At 38.9% G+C, this 22,833-nt stretch overlaps 1 protein-coding gene across 1 annotated transcript in view; it reads right to left on the reverse strand.

Moving 5' to 3' along the window:
- Positions 1 to 22,833, reverse strand: part of VPS13B (vacuolar protein sorting 13 homolog B) — a 775,227-nt gene that overhangs the window by 80,195 nt on the left and 672,199 nt on the right. Inside the window, exons 40-42 of the mRNA XM_052651420.1 lie at positions 20,136 to 20,317; positions 18,610 to 18,959; positions 12,622 to 12,783 (exon numbers count right to left, since the gene is read on the reverse strand). Coding sequence (XP_052507380.1) covers positions 12,622 to 12,783; positions 18,610 to 18,959; positions 20,136 to 20,317 — 694 coding nt within the window. The remainder of the gene's footprint in view (positions 1 to 12,621; positions 12,784 to 18,609; positions 18,960 to 20,135; positions 20,318 to 22,833) is intronic.

The following is a 22,833-nucleotide window of genomic DNA, read 5'->3' on the forward strand; positions in this document are numbered from 1 at the left end:
TTGTTACTGCCACTGGGGAGCAAAGGCACACAGTCCTTCCACCCCAAACGGAACTGCTCATTGTGGACAGCTGTGTGCTACGCAACAGTAAGGGCGATAATGTAGTTTCCGGGAATCTATTTCCATGATTAGAGAAAGAGAAAATATAAGGCAAATTTAACTTGAAATAACGTCTACTTTAAATCAATACTATTTTGTAATTGTACAACATACTTTCAGCTTATGATAAATAATACAATTTTTTCAGAGTTAAACAAAAGCAGGCAGAGTTGCACGTGCACGTGGACCTGAAAGCTGGTCTCCTTTGAAGTATCCTGCTAGTCCTCTCCTGCAGCATCTCCCTGTTTCATAACAGTTCCCATCAGAGGCCACTGGGAGGCCAAGGGGGCAGAGGTGGCAGAGACGAGCGGCTACTCTTGATTACGAGTCCAGTTACACAGACAGCATACAAAAGCATGTATTTTAAGCTCAGAGGACCTCTTTTGGTGTGTCTGTACAACACAAAGAAAAGCATCCAATATGACCCATACTGTTTACAGTGGTCATATTGTTAAAATAAGCTTTTAAATCTATATTCTTGAGAAATGTCAGATGTTATGAGAAATCTGAACATTTTTACTCAGTGTACACTTATCAAATGCCAATTATGAGCCGGATACAGGATTAGATATTGTGGAAAATCATGTTTTAAAAAGCCTCCCACTTTCCTTCCCTCTTTTCACTTTAAGCAAATACCCACTACAACCACCTCAACATTTATAGTCAACCTCAGTTCTCTCTCCTGTCTCAAAGCAGGAGGAGGCTTTTGTGCTAAGTTAAAAATGGTCCCCAATTCTCTCAGCAGCTCACATCAAGAGGTTACGATCTTGCTTCTCATCCTCTGGATCTGGCCTCACCTTGTGACTTGCTCCACCTACCAGAATGTGGGCAGCAGATTCTATGAGGGTTCTGAGCTTAGGCTCAATAGGTTTTGCAGTCTTTGCTCTTGTTCTCCTGTCTAGGCGAGACTCCTGGAAGGATCATATGGAAGAGAACCCTGGCCAGTGGTCTGCCAAGTACCAAATGTGTGGGCAGGGCCATTATGGACCACTCAGCTGCAGCTGGCCGACCAGGTGACTGCAGCCTCATGAGTGAGCCCAGCTGAGACTAGGAGAAGACCCTCTTAACTAAGTGCACCTAGATATCTGACCAACACACTTATGAGCTAATAAAACTTTAAAATAGAAGTTTTGGGGTGGTTTGTAAATAGCAGTGGATAACTGGGATAATTCCACCCTGGGTCCATTCTTCTACCTGTAATCTGGATGCATTCTTCTTCTCTTCTTCTGGGACCTTATGCCATTAATCACTCTTCCTGTCTTCTGTATCATCAACCTATCTGCTATTTACTCCTTTTCACATATGAACATGCCTAGTTCAGTTCAGTTCAGTCACGTCTGACTCTGTGTGACATGAACCATGAACCACAGCACACCAGGCCTCCCTGTCCATCACCAACTCCCAGAGTCCACCCAAACACATGTCCATTGACTCGGTGATGCCATCCAACCATCTCATCTTCTGTCGTCCCCTTCTCCTCCTGCCCTCAATCTTTCCCAGAATCATGGTCTTTTCAAGTGAGTCAGCTCTTCGCATCAGGTGGCCAAAGTATTGGAGTTTCAGCTTCAGCATCAGTCCTTCCAATGAACATTCACGACTGATCTCCTTTATGATGGACTGGTTGGATCTCCTTGCAGTCCAAGGGACTCTCAAGAGTCTTCTCCAACACCACAGTTCAAAAGCATCAATTCTTTGGGGCTCAGCTTTCTTCACAGTTCAACTCTCACATCCATACATGACTACTGGAAAAACCACAGCCTTGACTAGACGGACCTTTGTTGGCAAAGTAATGTCTCTGCTTTTGAATATGCTATCTAGGTTGGTCATAACTTTCCTTCCAAGGAGTACAAGCCTTTTTATTTCATGGCTGCAGTCACCATCTGCAGTGATTTTGGAGCCCCCAAAAATAAAGTCTGCCACTCTTTCCACTGTTTCCCCATCTATTTCCCATGAAGTGATGGGACCAGATACCATGATCTTAGCTTTCTGAATGTTGAGCTTTAAGCCAACTTTTTCACTCTCTACTTTCACTTTCCTCAAGAGGCTTTTTAGTTTCTCTTCACTTTCTGCCATAAGGGTGGTGTCATCTGCATATTGGAGGTTATTGATATTTCTCCAGGCAATCTTGATTCCAGCTTGTGCTTCATCCAGCCCAGCGTTTCTCAGGATGTACTATGCATAGAAGTTAAATAAGCAGGGTGACAACATACAGCCTTGACGTACTCCTTTTCTTTTTGGAACCAGTCTGTTGTTCCATGTCCAGTTCTAACTGTTGCTTCCTGACCTGCATACAGGTTTCTCAAGACGCAGGTCAGGTGGTCTGGTATTCCCATCTCTTTCAGAATTTTCCACAGTTTATTGTGATCCACACAGTCAAAAACTCTCACCTGACCCTTCAGCTTTCTTGAGCCAACACCCAATCAGGATTTTTTTTTTTTTTAAATCATGCTCATTTTCCCCACTTCCTCACCTCCCATTCATTTTTCAACCCACTCAATCTGATTTCTATTACTATCTAGCCACAGAAAACTCTTTCCTTGGGCTATCAATGAACTCCCCATTGCCCATCCAGTGGTCTCTTCAGTTATTGCTTCACTCAAATCTCCTTGGGGCAATCTGAAGAAGAGAGGTGGGCGGAAAAAGAAGATTCAAACAAAATGAACAGAACTGCAGGGACTTGTGATGACTGGGGTTCCAGCTAATGCCTTGACTACACGAATCTTGACTTGTCAGAGAATCTGAGCTAGAATCACCCAGGTAAACTACTCCTGAAATTTTTGGCTAATGAAACTGAGAAATAATGTTTTGTTTACTTAAGTTGTGGGCTAGCTGTTAAACAGCAGTCTGTAATAATACAGGGTATGGTATGTGTACGTGGGTGTGACTATAACAGAAGCCTACGATGTGTGTGTGTGGGTGCTTTGGAGCAAGAAGTGGGCAAAAACCAGAAGAACTTGGAAGTATTAGTGTCTGGGTGTGGATTTCTTTCAAATGCCTGTTTGGAGTTCTCTGAGCTTCCCGGGTCTGTAAATTTCTGTCTTTCACTAAGTCTGGGACATTTTCTGAGATTATTTCTTAATGGTGGGGGGAGCCCTATTCTCTCTCCTGTCATTCTTTGATTACAGTTATTCATATATTAGACCTTTTGATTGGATGGATTTCTACTGATCCATCTTCAACTGAGGTGTCAGCTGGGCTGAATTCTTTTTTTTTTGTTTGTTTTTAATTGGAGGATAATTGCTTTACAATGTCATGTTGGTTTCTGCCATACAGCAAGGGCTGCATTCTTATCTAGAGGCTTGACTTGGGAAGAATCCTCTTCCAAGCTCACTTGGGTAGCTGGCAGAATTTATTCCCTGGTGCCTATATGAGGGGGCTTCCTAGGTGGCGCTAAGGGTAAAGAACCCGCCTGCTAATGCAGGAGATGTAAGAGACCTAAGTTTGATCCCTGGGTCAGAAGATTCCCCTGGAGGAGGGCATGGCGACCTACTCCAGTATTCTTGCCTGGAGAATCCCATGCACAGAGGACCCTGGCAGGCTACGGTCCATACGGTCGCATAGAATCAGACATGACTGGAGTGACCTAGCACGCATGCATGCCTGTCTATGAGGAGGCATGTGAGGAGGGTTCTGACTTAATGACTAGCACTGGCAGCCACCTGTACATCTCCGTGGCTTCTCACACCTCCCTGCCCCATGGCCCTCTTCATAGGCAGCTATAACATGGTAATTTGCTTCTTTCAGGCCAGCAGGAATGTATGTTATCTATCTCTCTCTCCTGACAAAGGGTCCAGTTCCTCTTTTAGGGCTTTTATCTGATTAAATCAGGCCATCTAGAATCGCCCTGTTTTGATTAACTAAAAGACAACTAACAGATATAGAGAACTAGTGATCACCAGTGGGTAAAGGGAAGGGGGAAAGGACTCGATAGGAGTAGGGGGCTAGGAAGTACAAACTACAGTGCAAAAAATAAATAAGCAACAAGAATATATTGTATAGCATAGGAAATATAGTCAATTCAATATTTTGTAATAACTTAAAATGAAGTCTAATCTATAAAAATTTTGAATCACTATGTTGTATGCCTGAAACATATATTGTAAATCAACTATTTACTTCAACTAAAAAAGAATGTTAAAAATCAAACTAATTTAGGAATTAATTATACCTGTAAAATCCCTTTTCTGTTGCCACAGTGGCTTTAAAGTATATGCATGATAATTTTAACCTCTGGGTCATCTTGACATTGGCATCTGTTAATCGTCTCTCCCTTGAAATTGAATAATTCTTTTTTTTTTTTTTTTAGATTTTTTGAGACCTGTCAAGTAATTTTGGGTCATAGTGTGGACACTATAAATGCTCTCTGGTGAAGACTGAATTCTCTCATAATTCTTCCAGAGTGTTAATATTTCTAATAGGTAATTAACCAGTTTAGACTCAAAGTAGTGGTAAAGAACCCGCCTGCCTGTTTAACACAGGTTAGACGTACACACACAGGTTTGATACCTGTGTCGGGAAGATCCCCTGGAGGAGAGCATGACAATCCACTCCAGTATTCTCGCCTGGAGAATCCCATCGACAGAGGAGCCTGGCAGGCTGCAGTCCATAGGGCTGCACAGAATTGGATATGACTGATGCGACTTGGCACAGCATAAAAACTCTTAAACCTGGGTGAGTGGCAGTGCAGACTAATTCAGTTCTTTAAGGCTGCGTACAATCTGCTTTCAGTCTGGCCCATGCATGTGTGCTTCAGCAGGAAGCAGTTAGGTGGGCCACATTTAAACATATTTCCCTATTCTCTGGATTTCCCTTTCCAAGATTTTCTCTTCACCCTCTAGTGACCTTGGCTGCCTGAGTTCTTTCACCTGGTACCTTGCACCAGAAAGACAGTGGGCCCCCCTTGCACAGCTACAACTGTAGTTGACCTCAAACCAAAGCCACAAGAAATGGGTGAATCACTGTGAGTTTACTGGCTCAAAGATCCCATTCCCCTCCAAAATCTGTCTGCCTCTGTTCATCTCTAGAGGTAGATGTTTTGTGTTTTGCTCAGAATTTATAGCTGTCATTCACAGGAAGATCAGTCTGTTAGCCAGTCTCTGACTTCTGCTCTGTCTTGGCTCAGTTACTGTAATCTCTCACTCCTGGGTTATGCAGTGGTGTCCACACAACCGCATGCATTCTCAGCCTCCTCTAGACTGTTTACACAACTGCAGGACAGGAACCTTTCAAAAATGCAACTGTGACCCTGTGATGATTCTACTTAAAACCCTTCGGTAGACAAAAGCTGCCTGTCACATACAGGTATATCTCCTCAAAATGCTCTTCAGAACATAACTCCTCCATATAGCAGTGCTCTGGAGGTGGGTCATACTTGTTTGTGAGAAAGTATTGCTAAATATTCAGGAATCTAGTGAGCTGGTTGTTAAATCATTGGTAGCCTAAAATCCGGAGAAGGCAATGGTACCCCACTCCAGTACTCGTGCCTGGAAAATCCCATGGATGGAAGAGCCTGGTAGGCTGCAGTCCATGGGGTCACGAAGAGTCGGACATGACTGAGCGACTTCACTTTCACTTTTCACTTTCATGCATTGGAGAAGGAAATGGAAACCCACTCCAGTGTTCTTGCCTGGAGAATCCCAGGGACGGGGGAGCCTGGTGGGCTGCCATCTATGGGGTTGCACAGAGTCGGACACGACTGAAGCGACTTAGCAGCAGCAGCAGCAGCCTAAAATCAGCTATGATGGGAGTCCTTACACCATGAAAGTTGACCAACTCTACAAACTAGTTTTCTCATCACCATCAAAGAGCCAGTTTCCTAGCACACATCTCCTCAGCAAGGCCTGCAGTTTTAATGCCTGTGTTTATTCTGAACAAAACCTGAATTCCCTTGAAGCTGACAAGCTGCCTGCCTGTCTGTCCATCCCATGGTTCTGCCTCATGTGCACAGCATACAAAGGCCCTCAGGGCCTTCACTGACTTTACGGTCTTGCAATTCCACACATGTACTCTACATTGTAGTCAAATCAGTCGAGTGCTACCTTGCCATGTTCTTTCTTGTCTCTGTGGCTTTCACACACGTTGGTTACTTTACTCGGGAATACACCCCTTTCCCACCCCACTTCACTGACCTAGCACTTACTGAAACATGAAAATTCAATATAAATATGACTTCTACCAGAAAGCCTTGGCAGACTTCCCTCCTCATGTTAGGAAACATTTCCTTTGAGTCCCCATTAAGAACTTGTCCATATTCAGAGGCAGGTGATTTTACTTTCTGGTCCTCTTGCTTTTCTTCCTATGGCTGGTATTTTAACTCAGTTACCCATCATGTCTCCCTGTCTGCAACTACTGCCACAAAATCCTCATAGATAATGATCATGTCTCTAATTTGTTTCCTTTCTGACTCTCTCATTAGACAACATGTTTCTTAGAAGAATGCACACATTTACAAACACACAACAGGTCATATCAATGGGATATAATAAGCATCTAGATGGAAATAATGAGTCAGGTCTTAGATGCCAGATAATTTGGGTATATTTAATAGATGATGGTTGTAAAGACTTTTGGACAAGAAAGTATCAAAACATCATTTAGGAAACTTATTTGAATTGTAGTTTGCAAAGCAGACTGAAGTGGGGCAAAGAGGTAACTAAGGGAATAACTGAAAAACACTATTTCAATAGTTCACAGAGAACCATTCTTGAGATAGTATTATACTTGCCACTGTTCTAATTAGCTTTTGAAATTCCTCCGTCTATATAAATATTTTCAGAGTTTTTATTTCTTTCTGACTTAATAATCTGTATTCTTTATTTTAAAAAGTTGAGAAGTATATAAAAATGTAATACATTGGAAAAAAAAATCACCTTAAAAATATAACATTCAGAGGCAACATTTTGACATATCTCGTTTCAGTATTTTTCTATGCATTTATACTTAAATGGTTAAGATCATATGGTATGTACGGAGTTTTATATTTTGCTTTTCTGACTGATATGATAAGCTCCAATAGTTTGGCCACCTGATGCAAAGAGTCGACCCACTGGAAAATACCCTGATGCTGGGAAAGATTGAGGGCAAGAGGAGAAGGGGATGACAGAGGACTAGATGGGTGGATGGCATCACCAACTCAATGGACATGAGTTTGAGCAAGCTCCGGGAGATACTGAAGGACAGGGAGGCCTGGTGTGTCCACAGGGTCGCAAAGAGTCATTAACATGGCTGAGCGACTGAACAATGATATGGTAGCACTCTGCCTTCCTACATAAGAATGTAAAGGTCCCATAATAATTCATCTCATAGGTATGCCAGATTTCTCTTACCTATTTCTTTAAAATGGAGCTTTTTGATTTTTAAAATTTGATAGTATGAATAAAATTGATAAACATTTTTGTGTATACACCTTTGTATTAATTTGGACTGCTCCCTGAGAGTTGATCACTAGTAAGAGAATTACTAGGTCAAAGGCTATGATCATTTTAATAGCTATGATGCTTCTTATCAAATTGCTTTCTAGAAAGGAAATATCAATCCCATTTGTACCTTCTGGGTGTAAAAATGTCTGTTCATTTGCCCTTTCTAACAAACTCTCATAGGCATACCATGTGCCATATAATAGCAGAGGCCAACACTTGAAAATTTATCAGTGAGAACAGTTTGCCAACATAGAACATTCACCTGCCTCCCTCGTTCAGTTCAGTTCAGTTCAGCCGCTCAATCATGTCCAACTCTTTGCAACCCCATGGACTGCAGCACACCAGGCCTCCCTGTCCATCACCAACTGCCAGAGCTTGCTCAAACTCATGTCCATCAAGTCGGCGATGCCATCCAGCCATCTCATCCTCTGTCACCCCCTTCTTCTCCTGCCCCCAATCTTTCCCAGCCTCCCTAAGTCTGATTTTAAATTTTTAAAATTGTGACAGTTGCAACAAGAATGTGTTCATTCTTTAGATATATGTGTACAGATACATTATATAAAGGGATATGGAGAGAGTGGTAACTGAATAAGAAATTACAATCTAATAAAACTGACAACTGACTGGAATTACCATAAGATAGCTAGAGACTCAAAAGCCCATTACTTTTTCTTTAGACAAGAGGAAAAATCAGATCTCACTTTTAAATATTTTCACATCTGAAAAAAGAACAGCAGAGCTTTCTGTCTATATGGGCGAGAACAAGAACAATACAAATATTTTACTATTATGTGGTATGCTACAGTCTACGGGGTCTCAGAGCTGGACACGACTTAGGGACTCAACAATAACACTGTTATGTGGTAAGCACAGGTTGATTTTATGTGTTCAATTTAATACATTACCTGTCATTTCATAATTTCTGAAACATGTCACCAAGTTCTCAAGTGATGGGAATATCATTTAGAGCAGAGCAAAGACAATTTTCTGTCAAATCTTTAGTCTACTGAATTTTGTCAACTGAGGGATCTGAAAGCAGGGGTTGACAAATTAGGCATGACCTCTGGGTCATTTGGTGCGCTGCCTATTTCTATAAAGCCAGTGAGTTAGGAGTGTCTTTAACATTTTCAGATAATTGAAAAAAAAAGAAGAAAAATACTACTTTGTGATGTGTGCAAATTATTGGAATTCAAATTTTCTTTTCTATAAATAAAGTTTTATTGGCACACAGTCAAACTCATTTGTTATGGCTGCTTTTGTGCAAAGCTAAATGGCTATGAGAGAGGCTCTAAGGCCCTGAAAGCCTAAAACAGTCACTGTCTGGCCCTACTCAAAAAAGTCTGCCAAACTCTGCCTGAAACTAATGCCTGATTTATGTTTTCTTTCCTAAATCTGATTACTTTGATGACTATTTCCCAGATGCTCTGCCACTCTTCCAAACTGACTCTTGTTGCCTTTCTCATTTTTAACTATCTGCCATTTTCACAAGCTGATAAAACTTCCTATTACATCCATTTGGAGCAATCTTTTATTTTCTATAGCTCTGTCTGAAGCCTATTTTCACCTTGACTGATGGTTTGGTTACCAAATTAAGTCATTGGTAGTTGGAATTCTGCAAACCTGAAAAAAAAAAAAAGAAAGCACAATCTATAAATTGTGCGTGTTTCAAGGGTAAAGCAAATGTAATTCCTTACATAAAGCTAGAGGCATTCTTGTTTCAAGCAGTTTAATTAGCCAACAGTGCTCTCTCTTAACCAGAACAGGAAGTTAACTTGAACAGCTTACACAAAAATCCTACTACGATAGACGTGTCACTATATCCAGTTTGGTTAAATTAAACAGAGCTCCTCTTGACTCTGAGCTGCACAGACTGTCCATATTCTGGGGAAAGATTCCATAAACTCACACATGCAGTCCTTAGATTCAATTCCATATACTGTGAAGCACTTCTCTGTAGACCATTCCTTTGCTGGTTACTGTTCTTGTCCAACTGAAGTAAAGTCTCCTGGAGTGGGATATTTAAGGGCCCTTTGAGGTGGCATATATGGCTGTGCAGCAGAATATATTCAGTTATCCCCTAGGAAATTGTTTTGTTCTTTCTTTGTTTGTTTAGGCAAGCAAATGTTGTAGGATAGCCAACATTTTCAAGTGATTCTGCCTCAGAGTGTGTGTTAGAAACTATAGGGAGAGTTTACAACTTTTCAACTTTAAAAAGGTTTTTCAGCTTTGGATTTCTGGAGTTGGTTGTGTCCATGTTTTCCCTTATCCTTTTGGGACTTACTGTTGTTAGCAACCTCCTGTGTGGTTCTAAGACATGCTGACCTCTTTGAAACCTTTCCAGGTGTCACTGCTACTTTCTTGATCTCTGCAATATAAGCTACATTGTTTAGTGGAGTTAAGTTCTCTGAACTTTAGAAATCCTCCCTGAGACTATGAATTGACTAACACCCAAGGTAGCATAAACATTCAGACACAAATGTTCCTAAAACCAAGCCTGCTGGGCAGCGCAGGATATGACTTGGAGTCTGGCGAAAGGGAACAGTTTGCTTACTCCTGTGTCTGTGACTACCTCCAGGTGCAGTCTGAAGCTAAGTGGCTAGTTTTTCTGATCCTCAGATGTAACCTCTCATTAGAACACAGCAGAATCTGTAACTATGGACGTAAGGAATTCCATGAAGACCCCTGGGCCCATTAAGACCTAGCTGGCTTCAAAGGGTCCTAAAACACACTTCTTTCAGCATACGTAGCTGTACTAAAGGGACACCTTTTATGAATACGATCTAAGTTTTAGTCTAAAGATTATGATGACTATAGCTCATCTTAACGTTTGTATCCAGAAGATGCAGTTACAAATTAAAAAGAGAAAAAAGTTTAATAGATACCTGTCTTATGTTTCCAGTTTGACACTGAAAGGTTCTTATTGGTTTTTTTTTGTTCTTAAAGCTCTGCAAGGGTTCATATTGTACTAAGAATGCCATGTTACTCTAACTTTAAATGTGGAGTATTATAGCAGTGATTTCTCAGCCCTTCTCTTAAAACCTCACAGTTTGGCTCTTCTAGCAGACAAATCCTGCTGCCAAAACCTAGGAGAGTTTAACAATGTTGTGGAAATAATAGTATATTGAAAATGAAAAGACATGGGATTCAGTCCCAACTCTACCACTATCTTAGCTTAACATTTCTGTCTCCTTATCTATAAAATGTGCATAACAAAAATACAAATCACACAGGGATACTATGAAAATAAGACTAGTAATAAATACAAAAAGACCTTGAAAAAGTACAGAAGAGTTTATATATGAAAGGTACAGTATGGCAGTGGTCGGCCATTCTTTTTCCTGTTCATGTCCTTTCCATTCAGAAACTGTACATCTACAACATGAAGACACCTGTTACTCCACACCCCTGAGCCCACTGTTCTTAGCATCATCCTTCCCATCCTGGCTCCAGCATCCAGAGAATCTTCAGTCAGGGAGGGTCATGATAGTCTATGCAGCTTGAAATGACTTTGAAGGAAAATGAGCTTTCTCTGCTTTGCTTTCTATTGGCTGAGGCCTGCAGCTTGCATGTATGAATGGGTAAAGTGGCTACAGGTACAATGTATGACCACACATTAACACACCTTCTCAGAGGTTTCTTTCCTGTCACTACCAGTTCATTTCTGGGAATGCAATGGTCATAGAAGTCTTTTGAAGGTCTTAACATGGATTGTCTCTGGGTGGTTGGAATTACACGTTGTCTTCTCTCTCTCTCTTTTGGTTTATATATCTGGTCTATATTCTTACTTTTGCAATTAACAGGAGAAAAATAACTACTTAATTTTTAAATGAAACAACTGACCAAGTGTGCTTTAATGATATTACAAGGAGCAAACAACCAAACAACTTAAAAAACTCTCTAACATGCACATTTCTCAAAAGGAGAATTAGAAAAATAAGGGCAAGCCATTCATTCTAAAAATACAAGTGCAATATCATACCATACACATTTCTGAAAGAACTCATTAAAAAAAGGATATATGGTGTTTTACCATCCTGTTACATTAACCAGAATTAAATACATAGACTTAAGAAGAATTTCACTGTATCTACTTTGCCAAATTTGATACTAATAGTGTGGCAATATGATTAAAAAAAAGGCAAGTAAGAAATCAGAATCTAGCTACTGGAAAAAAAACAGCAAGAGGGAGCCTGAAGATATAACATATCCTAAAGCTGGCCTATAGACCAGATGGGAAAACTTGTTCTCTAATCTAATGACTTTCTTTTAATCATAAGCAGACAGTAGTTTCATTATTACCCAGGGTTTTAGAAATACATTATTCTTGAGAGTACTTCCTAGGATTTCTTTTACTCATTTAAGACCACATCTTTGTATTTAATTCGTCCTCACTTATCCCTGCAGGGCACATCCCTCTAATTATTCCCATCTAAAGTGACAGGAAAATGGAATTACACTCCTTGGAAAATAGACATCCTTTGGTGTATCTTTTCTCAGTGCTCCCTTGGGTACAGTCTGTCACTGCAGTCACTGTCACCGACTGTGAGCTGTCTTTGGAGGGTGAGGGCTTTTTCACCTTTGAATCTCCAGTGCCTAGACATGACTGGCAGGAACTATACACAGAGTAAGAATCCGCATACACAAATGGAAAATAACTCCCAATATACAATGTTTACAGTATATCAAGCACTCTTTTAGCACCTTTTATGTATTCACTTATTCAGACCTCACAATCCTATGAATCAGGTACTATTATTAGCCCCAATTTACATATAAGAAAACTGAAGCACGAAAGCAAAGAGAGGCAATCCAGAGCCAGGAGCCAAGTCTCCATACCCTGGCTCTGGAGTTCAACATCATTGTCACCACACTACCCTCCATGGTGCCCACGTGAACACGAGAATGTCCACTCCAAGAGGAGCACGGGTACGCTGCGCTCCCATCTCTAAACATTTCTGGGTTTCTGTCAGATGGAGCTATATATACTATGTGGCCCCTTGGGAGACTTAAAAAGGGAAATAACTGGACACAGGCATATAAATGCAGAAGAAAGGCATCCCCAACCTTAACAATTGCTGGGTTTGTAAAGCTGTTTCTCAAGTACCTGTGGGGATTTGTGAGAGCGCCAGCTGTACTGGTGACTGCAGAGACTGGCCAGCAGGATATTTTCATCAGTATCCACCTGGCCAAACCGCAGTGTCTCCTGTGTGTCATTACAGATCACAAAATGGCTGAAGACCAACTCTTCTACCTCAGGGCATTTGTTCTGAAAGAAAAAGAATACGAAAGCCAACGTGCATCAGATTAATTGCAAGATGTTTGGCAGCTGTCTGCCCAGTGGCAATTGTTACAACACAGAAATACTAAAAGATCTGTTGTCATTAGCTCTGGTATACAAAGTATTCTATACTTCCAGGATAAGCACCAAAAAATACCTTAAAGAGATCTTAAATGTTCCAAGAATATGTTTTGATTTATATTCCTGCAAAATAAATCATATACACAGAAGAGGAAAAAGAACAATGAGATCCCTCAAACGTTTAATGTTTTAAGATGAATTAACATGCTACAAAGAATGCTGTACTGGGTAGTGCACGTTTTTGAGCATAGTACCAGAGGCTAGAATTACCATGTTCCCGGCCTTCTAAACTTGACAATCAAGACCAATTACCAAAGCCACAGCTTGTACCCTACAGAAAGCAAGGATCATTTAGGTAATACATCCCCAGTTCCCTTAAGGGGGAGGGTGGCCTGTGTCTCTGTGTGTGTGTGTGTGTGTGTCTCTGTGTGTGTGTGTCTGTGTAAATCTGCTCAGGGAGAGATGTAAATAAAACCGTAACTTTCCCTCTATTGTTAACAGGCTGAACACACAAAACAGATCAACTTCAGAGTCTGTGTAAGCCAAGCTGCAGTTTTCAAGAGAAAATGTTAGTTGAAAACCAGTTGCTGGTGTCTATTTCAGCTAATAATCAATCAGCAAACGTCTTTCATTAATCTACTGAGGCTCAGCAAATTAGTAATATGCTCCTAATATGTGGATACCTCCTTCTCCACTGGTTGCTGTTACATCAAAGCACTGGCTGAGTCATAGAGCATTTCTGTGTTTATTCTTTTTATCACCCTGACTAGGTTATGGCTTAAAAACAATCAACATACCTTTGGTAAACAGAATAGCTAAATAAATGGCTAACTTGAGAATGCAAGAAAAAAATCTTAATTAGCCAATGATTTTTCAGATAATGGGAGGTAATATGTCACTGATAGGGCTTCCCTGTGGCTCAGATGGTAAAGAATCTTCCTGCAATGCAGGAGACCCGGGTTTGATCCTTGAGCCGATTTCTCCAGTTGGCCTCTATTTCCTGGTTGTGGCTCTAAGTAATGTAATAAAGCCACACTCCATCATTTGCCATTTTACTAAGGGGAGGGAGAGTAAAAAGGGCTATATCATCTTGAGCATGGAGATTTAAATGACTATGTGGCCTGAAGCCTAGGAGTTTATGGATGAATGTACTGGAATCCGGCCTGGACCAAGACCTGATCTAGAACCTTATGAGAACAGTTATCCTGGGAGGTACAAGCACCTCCTAATCAACCAGAAGGTCCCCCAAGTGCGCAGACAGAGCTCCACAGCTGCAGGGAGTGAAGAGGCCTTGAAATATTGCCTTCTTCTAGAGACATCCTTGACGGACTTCTAAGTGCTCACTCTGTCATCTGCTTATTCTCACCAACCCTCTCTGTTCTCATGGAGTGGAACCTTGCCTGACAACCACACTAATCATAAAGAGTCTCTGGGTAAGTGAGACTGAAGCAGTTATAACCAATAATTACCTGCTGTCTACCCATACTCCTTTTTGCTGTGGCTTTTAATCATGAGCTGTGATTTCAAAACTGGACTGCCGGCGGGTTTCAGGCATTCTGCCTGGTCTGGCCCCTGCCGCATCTTGAACCACTCTCCTCTAGACCCCAGCTCCACCAGCCCCTTTCAGCTCCTCCAACACCACAGGCCGCCTCTCAATTCATCCAACACGTCAAACTCCTTCCTGTTTCAGTGCCATTCTTTTGGTTGGACCTTTTTTCCTCCTTGCTCAATTAATTTGTTCCGACTCAGTTTTCAGGTTCCTGTCTTCAGGTCACGCTCTCAGAGTAAGCAGCCTCCTGAGATCTTCCAAGATCACCTTAGGTCCACCTATTTTTTTTTTTAAATAATATTTATTTTTATTTATTTATTTGACTGGGCAGGGTCTTAGTTGCAGCATGTGGGCTCTATTTCCCTGAGCAGGGATCAAACCCTGGGCCCCCTGCACTGGGAGCATGGAGCCTTAGCCACTGGACCACCAAGGAAGTCCCAGGTCCACCTATTTTATGCTTACACAACACTGTATTTTGCCTTAACCATACTGATCCCTGTGCTATGCTCAGTCGTTCAGTTGTGTCTGACTCTTTGTGACCCTAAGGACTGTAGCCTGCCAGTATCCTCAGTCCTTGGGATTCTCCAGGCAAGAATACTGGAGTGGGTTGCCATGTCTTCCTCCAGGGGATCTTCCTGATCCAGGTATTGAATGCAAGTCTCCAGCATTGCAGGCAGATTCTTTACCGTCTGAGCCCCAGGACTGAGTAATTACTTGCATGATTTTAGGTCACTGTTGTCTCCATCATTAGACTCTATGCTGCATAAGGGCAGGATCCAGTTTGGTGTTATTTACAACTTCATCTCCTGTTCTCAGTATCATGCATGACACGTAAGTACTCAACAAATACTCATGAAACAAATAAGTGAGCAAATTTAATATTATAAATGTAACACAGGTTCCAGTAGAAAGAAAATACTGGAAGCACTGATTTTCTTTTTATGAAAAAATCTCTAATTTTACACTCAGAGATAACTGCTATTAACATTCTGGATAATTTTTTTCCAGCAATTTTTCACTTCTGGTATCCTGTTTATTCCCATTCTGATCTATCCTATCCAATCCTATCTTATGTATCTTTTTTAAATAGTGAAAATATACAGCTTTACTAATGAAACTCAAGAATCAAAAGACCAGCTGGATTCCTATTCCCCAGAAAAGGGTTGCTAAGAGGATGCTAAGGAAATGGTTATATGTAAAACAGACCAATCCTATCTTATATATCTTATATACTTAAAGGTTTGTAAACCTTTAATTAAACTGGAGTCACAGTGTATAATTAGTTTGATGAGATTTTTCCATTTAGCATTATATAATCAACATAAACTGCTCTCCTTGTAAACATTTTTCTCCTTTAGGTCCAAGAGAACAAACATGAAGAAAGGGATATGATTCCAATGTCCCACTTAAGATAGTCAACCTGAGACTGAAATTCAATTTTCTTAATGAATTGGGATCAATTTGCTGGTTAGACAAAGGTTAAGTTACCAGATGGTGACTGAGTAGGAAAAAAATAGTCATATTACTTTCCTCATCTCTAAAAACTGACCTTTAATAAATGATGAAGGTTTTGGGGAAAAATGTAAATGAAAGAATACAAGAGGGTTGTTTACATTTTTCTAAAGAATATTCAAAGTCCTGAGGGAACTGTTTCTCTAGTGCTCCTTCACCTGTGGGGTTCATTATAACTGTAAAAGGTTTAAGCATTTCTTGGAATGCTTAAATTCTAGTGTATTATAAAAAATTGGTACATATTGTATATGACATCATATAAAAGCAAAACCTCAGAACACTTTTGTAATTAAAAGATGGCTTATTTACATTTAAGATTTGTGCGGGAGTGTTAGGCATTTAAAGAGGGATATCCTTATGGTCTAAGATAAGACACATGAGCATTATCTTAACGTTTAAATAAAAATCTCCTTTATAATGCTATTTGGTCCAAATGTGGGAATGTGACATAGAAATATAAAGCAAACTGCAACTGGCATTTTGGGTCCTTAATCTGGTTTCACAAAACATTAATCATTCACAAAAGAGAAAAAAAAATCTACAGCCAGAGAAATCAGACACTGATGAAGGCTTCTGTTAATCTTGAACTTGTGACCTAAAGGTGAAAGGTCAAATTGTTTCATGCTTCAACTGTCTGGTTCATCCACACTGGATACAAATGACTTGTCTCCGATACAAATCTGATAAAGTATGTGGAGAACTCAAATAACATATCCTGCTTATTAAATTCACATTTCTCATTGGCAATAATTACACTGTATATGAGCATTATATACACAATAAAATCCAAGCTTGGGAAGCTAAGCTTCCCTTCTAAAGGGGATAAACCACATTCAGAACATCTTAGCAACAATGAACTTAATAACCCCTCTATAAGATCATTTCAATGTCAAATGTCCTATAATTTCAAAGTAGTGCATTTTTGTATTTACTTTAGAATACACAGGGCTAGATGCCTACCACATTAAAACTTGGTGGCAAGTACCCTTGACATGGGAGGAAACAAGAAAATTACAGCAACAATTACAGAAGTATATCCTCTTGTGGCTCATGTTAACATTGCCAAATCTCTGTATAAATCAGAACCAACTATTCATAGAATGTACCTGTCAGCAATATGCTACGTGACATATGGCTCTACTTAATCAAATATACAATTCCATTTTTTAAAAAAACTCAGAATATTCCTTCAAGGCACTGTGTTAGCCAGTCAGTCATTCACACTCTGATGTGGTTTAAAACATTTAAATATTTATGCACCGTGTTTTATTTATATGTATAGCTGTGTCTAAGAGAATATTTTTACCCTGGGAGGAAACTGATATTTCTGAGGGCCATTTTGCAGTAGTTGCTACACATGAGTCCTTTTATAATGGTACTGATACCAAGACAAAAATATCCTGGGTTTAAATGCTCTATCAATGACTCTCTTGTATTCTCTAGGTTTGTTTTTTATTAAATGCATTGTTCAAAATATGACAAAAAACAGAAATTGGAGCCACGGAGGTTTTTTTCACATCGCTATTCGAACCAGCTGCAAAGATTTAGATCACACTAGCTCTTATTTTACGCATGTCCTCTGCAACAAGAAAACCATGGAATGCCCTTAAAAAAGAATTTTAAAATATGAAACAGATGTGTTATCTTCTTTCCCTTTGCTATTGTAGTGCCATGTTAGGTAATTAATTCCTTAGTCTTGTATAGGTCTTCATGCATATAAAGAAAAGAGTTCATTCCCATAAAAATTCTTAAATTAGAGAACTCAGCCTCCCCCCAATTCCACTGTCCCATCCCTACATAAGGTCAGGGTGGAGTGAAGGACCATTTCTCTTGGGGAGTTAGTCTGCACAAATGCATGTAACATAGCAAATGTGGGGAAACGTCTCAGCTTAAATAACAACACGGGCTTTATGAAAATGCAATATTATACTGAAAATCAGTAAGGGAAGCAGAAATAATTTGTTATTAAATCACTGAGCATAGTATGATCCAAATATTTTGTGAAATTATATTTATGATAGTAAACACGGTCAGGTTCCCCATTTTAAAGGTCATTCAAAACAGACATATTCTATCTCTTTTCTAATACAGCTAATTTCTGACAAAAGATAAAAGTAAAACATTACTCATCAATAGTCTTTAGCTGGTTAAAAAATCTAATACTGAGTGCTTTTTTTAGTGAATCAAAATGGCAGAATAATGGGAGAAAAGCTAAGATTGTATCGTGCTCACATATTTCCTCTCACTGCCTTTTTGCTTTGAAAGATGAAATGCTTTTATCAGAAAGACTCACACAGGTTCTTCATTTCTGCAATGGCTGCTTAGACAATTTGATACATACCAAGTTGAAGCTTTGGCAAACTAAAGCCATAATACTTGGAAAAAATTTCTGGGAATATGTTACTTTCCACACAGATGTGGTACATTAGTCACAAAAATGTGGGCATGATCTCTGATGCATGTGTAGAGAACCCATATTCCCCAAAGGTTTTAAAAATAACCTGCATCGCTTTGCCAAAACAGAAGAGGCCCCAAATATAATGATGCCCGTCAGATTCTTCATTCTCTCACATTTTTGTTTGTGCTTAATTTATTATTAGAAGTGATAACACAGAGTGTCTAGTAAAAGATCACACACGGACAAACTGTAAACTGTTCTAGAATGTGCATACCTGTTGCCAAGCTTGTACTGCAGTGTTGAGAGAATGAACTACATGTTGCCCAAAGTTTACAAATATTGAGTCAATGATGATGGAGCAATCAATCAGCTTCTCTACTGCATTGCTGGAAATTGCAGTCTGTCCAAAGATGCTGAAGGGTTTCACCAAGCTTTGCATTGTCACATTTCTGCACTCTAGAAGTTTACAGTCTGCTTGAGCTGAGAACTGGATCTCCTGACAGACAGAACTATTGTTCCACTGTCGAAGATACATGTGTGGTTCTTTGAAGGAAATAACCATGTATTCTAGTTCAGATGGCACATTTTTATCAGAAATAAATGGCTGTAGGTATTTTGGTGGAGCTGTTGAGAAAAACAAACAAGAAATACAGCAGTTGAGATGAGCCAACACGTTATGGAAATATAGAGATGACATTTATGTTACTCACTTCTTGGTTATTGAAAGCAATAGTTGCTGGTTAATAAATTCAAACATTCTTTTGAAGATAATATAACATTTGAATTACCATTTGGTATTTGTAAACAACACTTTTGTTCAAAAAGACAAAACAAAAAAAATAAATTAAAAAAAAAAAGGAAAAACAAACCAACAAAAATAAAGTAACAAACAAAACTGACAAAAAACTGTTTTGTTCAAACAGCAGGTCTTTTTCCAAAGGTTACTGTTGCGGACAAAAATAAAATGAAGAGGAGGTAAATATTTAAGGTGTGTTTCACAGAAGTGCTCTGTATCTACCCACCAAATCTGAAAACCAAAAACATGACCCCGAATTAGAAAATACAGGTTAAGCTCCATTTTTGCTGAAAAGGCAAGATGCTTAACAGCAGCTGTGTTTAGTTTTAATCTGATTTTTTTTCCTTTTTCCATTACATGTAGGTTGAAAACCTAATACCAGAATCAAAATGTATTAAGGAGAAAAGATTTGGTACAGACTTTTAGGAATAATTATTCATGAACATGAGCAAATTTGTAAAAGGTAACTTTTGATATGTGGAAAAACTTACTCTTCTACCTTATAAACTTGTAAAAATGCTAGTCTTTTAAAATATTGGAGAATTTGTCCATTTTTGGTGGAAGGTATTTATACTTATCGAGATAAAGTAATATCAAGTACTTTTGGAAACTATTTGCCATTAATGTAATGGCTCAGAATATAAAACAAAAACAGATGTACTTCTTTCAAAAAATTCATAATTGGAGTAATAGTAAAAACCTGCAATTTTTGTAACTTCCTTGAAAATTCTCATTAGGAAATGCACTAAATCATGGTAATTCAATATAACTGGTAACCTATATAATAAGTAAATGAGATGGTTCAAACATAAGGGGGACAATTATATGAAATAAAAAAACTTCAGAATAACTTTGCTGGTGCTCATTGTCGAAGGAAATAAATGCTGCTTCTAAAAATGTCCTCTTTCCCCATGTGAGTGCTGGTCATTTGGGAAAGAGCTTTGTGCAGGGACAAAACAGTAACTATTAAGTGGATGTTATTCTGATGCTAAAATAAAGAGTACCTGTGCCAAGCTGATCAAGGTGATGACAGAGATGGAACTCCAGGTGAGCAAACTGGAAGGAAATGCAAAGAGACGGGACAAACCATGGGGTAAAACAGGAGTCAACTCTGGTACAGGCAGCCAGGGCTGTTGGAGTTACAAGTTGGTCACAAGTGCTTTGAGAACCAGATTCACTTGCAGAGCTGTGGGAAATAATTAATAAAAGTTCAGTAACCTAAAATTTCCAACATCATATAAATGAAACATCTTTCTATAAAGGTTTTGAAAACTAGCTCCCATAATCCTATAGTCAGTATATTATCAAATCTTCCATATTTGTTCACATAAATGAGTTTCTTTTAAAAATTAAGTTCTTGTTGATTATTCTCTATGAGCTATTAGCAGAAAAGTTTCATAGGATTCCTGAAACCTTAGACCATATTGACTGCCAACCCAATTTTCTTCCATCCACATTTCACATGACTTACAGACAACTTGTTCTCATATTAAAGACCAACACAATACAGAGTATGACTCTGCTGTTCAAAAGACCAAATGTTTTCAGCATCATAAATCTTTTGTTTTACTTCTCCAGATTGTCCATATCCATATTCCCATATAAGTTAGTCAATACTATTTACTGAATATCCACTGAATACTGTACTAGGTGCCATAAAAGTTATGACCATGTTCAGAAGAACCAAGGTCTCCTGGACAATTATACTGCATGAATACTGAGTACACATATACTCAATATATGTATTGGGTCCTCTCTTTATTTGTCCATCCCCCTAACACATTTTATACCAGAAAAATTTGATTAAAATAAACAGTGAAGGCATCTGTAGGAGGGAATACATTTTCTTAAAGTGGCTGCTGGTATGCATGGGAAATACGCAGCCTCGTTACCTCGCCTCAGTTTGCTCGTAGAAACAAGCTGGGGACTGGGAGATGCCAGGGTGCATTCTGGTAATTGTGGCTCACAGATGCAGCTCCAGTCCCCCTCACCGTCTTCCACCCTTTTCTTGCCAAATCTGAAATTTGCTTATAGCTGTGGTGGAGCCTGGCTCCCACATCCATGAGGAGCTTAGAGTAGAAGCACTGGCTTATAGTTTCCTCGGGAGAGCTATGACAGGAAAAACTAAAGAAATAAATCCTAGGTTTTCAATGAAGTCACAGTCTAATTGGTGGTATAAAATATGTAGACATTTACAAACAGTATAAAATGGAACAACCACCGGGGACTAGGAAAGTTGGAAGTGCGGCCAGAGCAGAGACCTAAGAGGAACTCAGAACAGCGTGGGGTGGATCACATGGGGTTCTCAAGAGTGTGAATCTTCAGCTGGGTTTTGAAAGAAATGGGAAAATGCTGGTGAAAAGAAAGCTAGGTTTAGTGAGTGTTTAACTTCAAGGAGTTTACAGTATGGTGGTATTTACTGCAATGCTATGACTCTGTATGCAAAATTCCATTGTATACAAAGAAAACACAACTCTGGGCCAATATGTTTCTGATGAAATGTTATGCATGAAAATGCAGCTAGGTATACTCTTAACACTTCTATAAACGGGCATACTAATCCAAACAGCTTTCTAGGAATTGATTTATGGGGTTATAAATGAAGATCTCATTTAAAATAAACAACAAGGCCCCACTGTATATAGCACAGGAAACTATATTCAATATCTTGTAATAACCTATAACAGAAAAGACTATGAAAACATATATATAATATACATTATACATATGTAACTGACTCACTTTCCTATATACCAGAAACTGACATAACACTGTAAATCAACCACTTCACTGAAAAAAAATCACAGGTAAAAAAGATCTCACTGGTAAGGTAAAATTAACATTTATATTTATTCAAAAAGGCCAAAATGTATTAGTTGTATTAATACATGTATTTTACCCATATGAACTCTCTCCCTTAAGAAGTTGTTAAAAATAGGGTATAGTGTTAGTCAAAATATTATTAAAAATCCAGGTGAGAGTACTTTGAGATCAGTTCTAAAACTGTAAGCACACAATTTGAGGTGTTTATCTGAAGAATTCTTTTTGCCAACTGCCATTTTTGATACTCTTGATATTTTCCAAAATTTACTTTTCTCTCTCCTGAGAGTAGCAAATACTGTAATAAGTTGAAAAAGTTGCTAAGGTATCACAATCTTTATTTATAACAAGTTGATTGACTTTTTACTTTTCCTAAATTAAATGTAAAAATCAATGGTTAAAACAATATTTTTAGGTCTTATAGCAACTCCTAACATATATATTCAAACAATCAGTACTCTTTCAATCTTCAAATCCTTCTAAAATGTTACTAATCTATATTTAAAAACTTGAGTTATAATAAAATTAAAATGTCTTAAACATAAAATTAATATGGCACATGTAATATGAATATGCTTTATGTTTTGAATCAATAAATTTGAAGTTTTTTGATGTTCACCTTAATCTGATCATCACTAATCAGAAAATTAAGATCATGGCATCTGGTCCCATCACTTCATGGGAAATAGATGGGGAAACAGTGGAAACAGTGTCAGACTTTATTTTTTTAGGGCTCCAAAATCACTGCAGATGGTTACTGCAGCCATGAAATTAAAAGACACTTACTCCTTGGATGGAAAGTTATGACCAAACTAGATAGCATATTTAAAAGCAGAGACATTACTTTGCCGACAAAGGTCCATCTAGTCAAGGCTATGGTTT

This window comes from Budorcas taxicolor, chromosome 14 (genome assembly GCF_023091745.1).
Source record: "Budorcas taxicolor isolate Tak-1 chromosome 14, Takin1.1, whole genome shotgun sequence".
Lineage (NCBI taxonomy): Eukaryota > Metazoa > Chordata > Mammalia > Artiodactyla > Bovidae > Budorcas > Budorcas taxicolor.